The sequence below is a fragment of the Dipodomys ordii genome, unplaced genomic scaffold, assembly GCF_000151885.1.
Source record: "Dipodomys ordii isolate 6190 unplaced genomic scaffold, Dord_2.0 Scaffold1, whole genome shotgun sequence".
Classification (NCBI taxonomy): domain Eukaryota; kingdom Metazoa; phylum Chordata; class Mammalia; order Rodentia; family Heteromyidae; genus Dipodomys; species Dipodomys ordii.
In genome coordinates, this window is record NW_012267217.1 from 30,648,661 (window position 1) to 30,656,381 (window position 7,721).

The 7,721-nt window shown below is 43.6% G+C and overlaps 1 protein-coding gene across 1 annotated transcript in view; it reads right to left on the reverse strand.

Moving 5' to 3' along the window:
* The window catches only part of Sacs (sacsin molecular chaperone), a 57,897-nt gene extending 50,794 nt beyond the window's left edge, over positions 1–7,103 (reverse strand). Inside the window, exon 1 of the mRNA XM_013010923.1 lies at positions 7,084–7,103. Coding sequence (XP_012866377.1) covers positions 7,084–7,103 — 20 coding nt within the window. The remainder of the gene's footprint in view (positions 1–7,083) is intronic.
* Between the last annotated feature and the right edge of the window lie 618 nt (positions 7,104–7,721).

The following is a 7,721-nucleotide window of genomic DNA, read 5'->3' on the forward strand; positions in this document are numbered from 1 at the left end:
CCCGCCCGGCCTCGCCCGGCCCGGCCGCCGTTACCTGTCCCCCATGGCGGGCGTCCTCCGCCACGACCTCACGCCTGCTCACGGCCGGACCTGACGCACCCAGAGGTCTGGAGCTGAGGGCGGGAGCCTCATGGCGCAGGCCGGCGTCGCCGCCTGGGCCCGAGCTGAGGTGGAAATGCCGGAGGAAGCGGCCGCCGTGAGGGAGGCGGAGCGGCAGCGCAGGAGGAGGCAGCTGCCGCAGCACCGCTCTCCGGCGGGACCCGGCCCTGCAGGCCACGCCCACAGGCACGCTCCCGCCCTCCGGGACCGTTAGGCCGAAGGAGCCGCTTCGCCCCACCGCCGCCAGGCCACGCCTCTCACAGTGCGACTTTTCACTGAGGAGCCTCTTGACCAGCCCAGACCCGCCCGCCACTCACTCCCGACAAGGCCACGCCCCTCACTGCCTACACCAAAACCCCAAGCTTCTTGGACCCGCCCCTGCACCACAGATCACGCCCCCAGACGCGCCCCTCCCCTACATACTACTCCATAACCCTTGGCCACGCCCACCTCTCCCGGCCACGCCCCTCCCAGCCCACGCCAAAAGACAGCTACCGTCCTGGCCCCACCCATGCCCCGCCCCCTGCTGCTAGGCCCCGCCCACTCCGATCCAAACCATACCTAAACAGCCTTCCTCTACACCACCTACTCGGCCCCTCCTACCCCTTTGCTAAAGTTGAGACCTCAAACAAGTGGCAGAGATGTTTGCAGAATGCATGTCTGCAAAAGAAACGCATTTCCTCTGGTAGAGTTGACAGTGCCCAAAAATGGAGAACCAAACATTTCTAAGGCGGGAGAGTCTAGGTTCTCATCTGTAATGCATTGATGGAAAGACTTTCAAATAAGATTGATCACTGTGACCTTTGGCAGGAGGAGAGGGAAACTTTGTGGTTGCTGAACACCAATGTTTTCCGCAGTTATGTTTCATTTTGTTTTTAAGACAGAAGGACATGTGTGATTCACTTTGCTGGAGGAAAGGGCCAGCAGCAAAGTAAATGTATGAGGATACGTGTTACATCCTTGGACATGTTAATTTGGCCCACTTATTTGGGCCAAATTATCTTCCACCGTGGGTAGGCTGAGTCTCTCTCCATCATTACTGGAAACAGAAATCAGTAGTGAAAACACTCAACCATTTTGTGTTTTTAGGCTGATACTGGGGTTTGAATTCAGGCCCTGAGCAATGACACTTAGCTTTTTTGGCTCAAATCTGGGGCTCTATCACTTGAGCCACACCTCCACTTCTGGATTTTGGGTGGCTAATTGGAGATAAGAGTCACAGCCTTGGGGCTGGGAAGGTGGCTCAGTGGTAGAGCACTTGCCTTGCATGCTCAAGGCCCTGGGTTCGATTCCTCAGCACCACATAAGCAAAAAAAAAAAAAAAAGCTGAAAGTGGCGCTGTGGCTCAAGTGGTAGAGTGCTAGCCTTGAGCTGAAGAGCTGAGAGACAGCACCCAGGCCCAGAGTTCAGGCCCCACAACCGGACCCCAAAAAAAAAAAAAGAGTCACAGACTTTCCTGCCCAAGTTGGCTTTGAACCATGATCCTCAGATCTCAACCTCCTGAGTAGGCATGAGCCACTAGCACCCAGCATCACCAGACAGCTTTAACTAAAGTCCTGTAATTGGAAAGTGTGTGTGTGGTTTGGTAAGACTTTAGTGAATAGTAGCCCCTTCCTTCAGCTTCTTACAGGTACAAATAAAACACATGGCATAAAACAAGAGCAAAAAAAAAGCACATGTATTAAAGACATTCAAGGAGTTGGAGGTGTAGCTCAGTTGGTAGAACTCTAGGCAATGAACGAGAGCATCAGGTACTGAGTTCCAGTCCTGATCTCCACACACAAAAAAGTAAAGGAATTCAAATTTTACCAATAAAGTTGTATGTGTTATATTTTAAATATTCTGAAGAGAATTCAATGTGAGAACCCTGAAAAATAGCATTCATTAAATGAAAACTTCTCCCTTCTCTCCCCCACCAGAAGTGGTATTACTCAGACCTTAGCATGAGTAACTAATACACAGGATGCTCAAGCACTTCCATCTGTCTTTACTGTAGTTAAAAGGAAAGTGATGTAAGTATCATGCTTGTCTTTTCCTACTTGGAGGAAGTGAGCATCTTCAAATACAGAAGAGTATAGGAAGTAGAAATGTGGTACAAAGGGTAGAGTGCCATCCTTGAGCAAAAAAGCCAACCAAGAGTAAAAGGCTCTAAATTCAAATGATACCACCATCATAATAATAATGAGGACAGGATCATTTAGCATAAAGATCAGGCCAGAGATTAGTCTATTAGGACAAGTGCTTATTTCTGTGATTAGAGAAGTCTATACAAGCAAATACATTAGAATATGAACAAACAGAAAAACAATAAGCACTTGTTAACAAGTGACTTTTCTGTCTGGGCTTAGTATGCTGCTCAGTTAGAAAGATCTGGAAAGCCAGCTCCTGCAAGAGTCTAGCCACACAGATTCCAAGACAAATCCTTTGATTAAAAGGATGAAGGGAAATAGATGTGGTAGGGATTGTGTATAATCCCAGCACTCAGCAGAGGAGGCTGAGGCAGGAGGAGAGTAGAAGGCTAAATTGGGCTACATTGTAAGACATGTCAAAACTGAAAAAAAAAAAAAAATCCTAGCTACTCAGGAGGCTGAGATCTGGGGACCAGTCGTAATTCCAGGCCAGCTTGAACAGGAAAGTCCATGAGACTCTTGTCTTCAATTAACCACCAAAGAAACCGGAAGTGGACCTGTGGCTCAAGCAGTAGAGTGCTAGCCTTGTGCAAAAAAGCTCAGGGACAGCATCCAGGACCTAAGTTCAAGACTCAGGACCTGCACACAAAAAAGAAAAAAATGAGATTTAGCAGCCCTTAGTTCTACAGGCTTTCCTTGGAAGCCAAACAGGATGTAATGACAATGGATCCCAGGGAGGGACTGAGGACTTAGGTCACAAAGGAGTGACCCCCACCACAAGGACACAGGAGGGAAGCAGACACAGCCAGAGGATTCTAGCCTCGAGTGCAATGCAGTTCAGGAACTCCAAGGAAAAGTCAAAGCTAAGATTTGGGAATCATTCGTGTATTCAGACAATGTTGATAATATTTGCTTTGTTTTTGTGCCAGTGCTGTACTTAGGGCCTGGTCACTGTCCCTGAGCTTTTTTGTTCCAAACCTAATGCTTTACCACTTGAGCCACAGATCTACTTCCGACATTTGGGAGACTTATTGGACATAGGGTCTCACGGATTTTCCTGCCCAAGCTGGCTTTGAACCAAGATCCCCAGATCACAGTCTTCTGAGTAGCTAGGATTATAGGAATAAGCCACTTGCACCCAACTTGCAAATGTCTTTTATTAAAGAAAACAAAAACAGCCAGGTGTTGGTGATTCTGGCTTGTCATTCTAGCTACTCAGGATGCTGAGGAAAGTCAATGTGACTCATGTCCAATTAACCATTAAAAAGTCAGAAGTTGAGGTATAGCTCAAGTGGCAGAGGTCCAGCCTTAAAAGAAAAAGCTCAGGTAGAGTGCTCTGAGTTCAAGGCCTAGTATCTGCACCAAAAAGTAAAAAAAAAATGGAACACTAATTGTTCTAGTTCATTCTCCTTGTCTAGCCTCACATCATCACCACAACCTGTGCTTGCTCAAGTTAAGATGACACTCATATCAGAATCCTTCCCACCACAAATCTGTACATGGAATATCAAATTATCCACCCACTATAAATCTCTATTCAGAATGCTCTCGATGTCAAACTAGTCAAGATATTCTTCATACTGCTAGATATTTTTATATGTATAACAATGGGATTTTACTTTGTTCTACCAAGGTTTGAACTCAGGGCCTACCACTTGCTCAGCTTGCTTGGTCCCAACTAGCACTCTATCTCTTAAACCATGCCTCCACCCTGGCTTTTACAGTAGTTAATTGGAGATGGAATCTTGAGGATTTTTCTACTCAGTCTGGCTTTAAACTGCAATCTTCCAGGTCTCAGCATCCTGAATAGCTAAACTTACAGACATGAGTACCAACACTCGACTTGTTTTTTCAGTTTGTTTTTGTTTTGTTTGGGTTTTGTTTTGTTTGCTTTTGGCAGTATCGGGATTTGAACTCAGTGCTTCCCGTTTAATAAGAAAGCTCTCTTAAAGATAATAAAAATATTCAAAAAAATTATAAAGCTATTCAAAAAAATTATAAAGCTCTCTGCTGCTTAAGACACACTCCCAGCCTTTTTTTTTTTTTCTTTATTTTTCGTACTTTTGCTCAGCACCTGTCTGGGCATCTCCCAACTAATAATTCCTGAGTAGCTGGGATTAAAGGCATGTGTTACAACACCTGATCCCACAGTTTTTGTTTTTAAATGTGACTTATACAAATTCTTAAAGGAGAAGCATTTCATTTGCATTGACATTCCTTCAAGACAGCTGGTATGTGTAGAAGAGGTTGTGGGCACAATCACATGTGCGCCCTGGCCTACGCAGAAGGCAATCATCATTCTTTGTAAGTCTTTAAGACTCACCCATAGAACCAATTGCAGTTATTGTTAGAAGCTGACCATAGGATTTCTCTGAAATCACATCCAGTGGAATGGGATAAAACCCCTACATAGTCCCACAAGTCCCTGCCCTCACAGAAGCTGGGCAGATTCAATCAGCTCACACAGATCAGTGTATCTGTCTCTGTGCTTTTCTCTTTTCTCTCTCTAATCTCAGGGTCGCAGAGCCCTCTACTGAAGAGAGAAGGAAGATTTGAGACTCCCCCCCCCAATGTTGAAATTTATCCAACAGCCACGTTCAGTCTGCCAAGAGTCATCTGAGGGACCTAACCTCTCTTCTCTTTGTGCTCAGGCACATGCAATCTGTGAACATTTATTTTTAGTCTCCTGCATCATGCCTGGGAAATGATGTCATGTTTCTGAATTAGCATCCCTGCCTTTTCTCCACATCCCAAGAGAGCACTGGGAATTCCCTAGAGGCCTGGATGGGGTAAGGTGGGGGGAGGTAATCATCAGAAAATAGGATGCCCAGGGAAAAGGAACGGGTGGGGGGATGTTGTTCAAAAAGAAATGTACTCATTACCTGACTTATCTAACCCCTCTGTATATCTCCTTTATAACAATCATTTAAAAAAAAATAAGATGTAAGAGAAAATAGGATCTTCAGATTTGATATCCAGCTCTTCATACTACTATTCATTTACTTGGTTACTTGAAGCGACAGAGTCTATGTTATTCCAAAACTGCTTTGCCAAAAACAGAATTACCCAATGTGGCCCTTGGAGGTTGTCAATTGAACAATAGAAGGGAGCCTTTGTTTTAGAAAGGAACATGGTGGGCTCATGCCTGTAATTTTAGCCACTCAGAGACTGAGATACAAAGATCTCAGTTTGAAACCAGCCAAGGAAGGAAAGTCCCTGAGACTCTTTTCTCCAATCAATCACCAAAAAACAAACACTGGAAGTCATAAAGCACAAGCCTTGAGCAGAAAAAGCTAAGGAGCAGTGACTCAGGCCTGGTGCAGAAGGTGACACATTCTGAGCTGTCATAGACACAATAGGCAGTATTGACCCCACATGTGCTTTCTGAATTCCTCTTCCATGTATGATGTTCTTTGGCAAAAATATCCATTTTTTGCTAAATTTTTATAGGAGATAGCTGGCTACAGCAGTAGTATGTTAAAATCAGTTTAATGAATGCTAACAATTATGGATCATAATATAATAATGGAGTATTAAGCGGACAATAATAGAATCTCAGCCCAAAGTAAAAGATGGGAAATGTGTGAGAAGCCTAAAAACAGTCTAAGCCTCAAAAACAGTCTGTCATAAAACTGATAAACTGAGCTGAATGTCAGTGGCTCATGTCTGTAATCCTAGCTACTCAGGAGCTTGAGATCTGAAGACAGAGGTTCAAAGCCAACCCAAACAGGAAAGTTCATTTGTCTCTTATTTCCAGTTAACTAGCCAAAAGCTGGAAGTAGAACTGTGGCTGAAGTAGTAAGGTGTTAACCATGAGTGAAAAAGCTAAGTGACAGCATCCAGGTCCTGAGTTCAAGCCAGCACAAAAACATCATAAAAACAAACCAATCCTTTAGAAATTTCATATCAAGTTCTAATGGAAAAGTAACTTCTGGCTAATGACAAAAATTCCTCAAAAAAGTACAAAGCTTGTTTTTTCTTCAGTGTTTCAAGTTTGGAAAGCAAACTTTGGAAAAGCTTTGCATCTGTTGATACTGTTAGGTTATAAGTCACAATGCCTTTTCTGGGCTCTGTGGCAGTAAAATTCTGAGTTTTTGACCACAGTGTTTGAATATATCAGTCAAACCTAATGAATATTGTTATATAGTTAAGGAAAAAAGAATGCATAGACATTTACGTAGTAATAATACACTCATTGCATTAATCAGCACGCTTATAAAATAAGCAAATATTTTAATAAAATAACTACATTTAAGAAAAGGAGAAAACATTATCTTTTATCATTGCAATTTATGAAGAAAATGTAGGTCTATCTCTCTCTTCTACCTCTCTCTCCCTTCCTCTCTCCTACTTCTCTGCTCTTTCTTCCCCTCTTTCCCCACTCTTCCCTGTCTCTTCCTCCCTTCCTCTCTCCCACTTCTTTTCTCCCTCCTTCCCTCACTTTCCTCTCTCTCTCCTTGTCTTCTGCCCCTTTCCCAAGAACTTCCCAATAATTCCAAATACTCCATTATACATCTATCCTATATCATAAGACCAGTGAGAGTTACTAATGTATATATTTTACAAAAGAGAAAACACAATATTGTCAGAGTTCAATTTGCTCTATATCAGAATAGCACATCAGAATGAGAAAAGCCAAATGAGCTGGACAGCTATGAAGGAATTATTTCCAAGCCTGGCCTTGAATTCTTGCATATTTAATTCCATTTCAAACATAAATATCACTCTATAGAGTTCATTCACTTGTACTTCTAGGGAGCTTCCTTTTGTTTTAATCTATTATATTTCAACTGAGGAAAAATTCCAACCTCAACACCTCACTACCAATAATCATTTAATACATTCACTCACTCACCTGCTCTCCTCAGTGTCCATTCTCACTTCAGGAACAGTTGTCCTTGGAAACCATGAAAGTATTGTTCTGCCTTCTGGTATTTTCTTTAAATGGGTACCCCAAGTTCAACTCTTCCTGGCTGGGAAAAGCCTGTTTTCTCCCCAGCATCCATTCATCATCTGAGTTGAGCAAACATCCTTGGGTTTTGTGTCTTTGTGACACTCTGATCCAATAATGACCCACAAATGTTCTTAAGGTGAAAGAGTATTGGTTGGCAAAGAGCTCTTCCCCGCAGCAAAAGTAACTCAGTTCTATATGAAGTTCTGCTTGTTGGTGTTGGTGTCAAGAAAGATGGTGGAGGGGTCCCCGGATCTCACCCAAGCAGGTGAGATCATAGCCCTTCTCCTCGTTCAGCAGATGTGGGCATCTTGGCCTCACTTCAGGGATCCTGAGGGAAAAACAAAGGAATGAAAAAGAAAGGAATAAAGCAAGTACTCGAAGCCATTGCACTGGAGATTCGATTCCTCATGGAAGACAGCCATAGTTGTGAGCTCCAGAGACCTTCTAATTATAAATGACACGATTCATGGCAGCTGTAGCAACTGGAGTAACTTTTATCCCTCTCCTCCCAACAAGATACCAAACAGCAAACATACGGG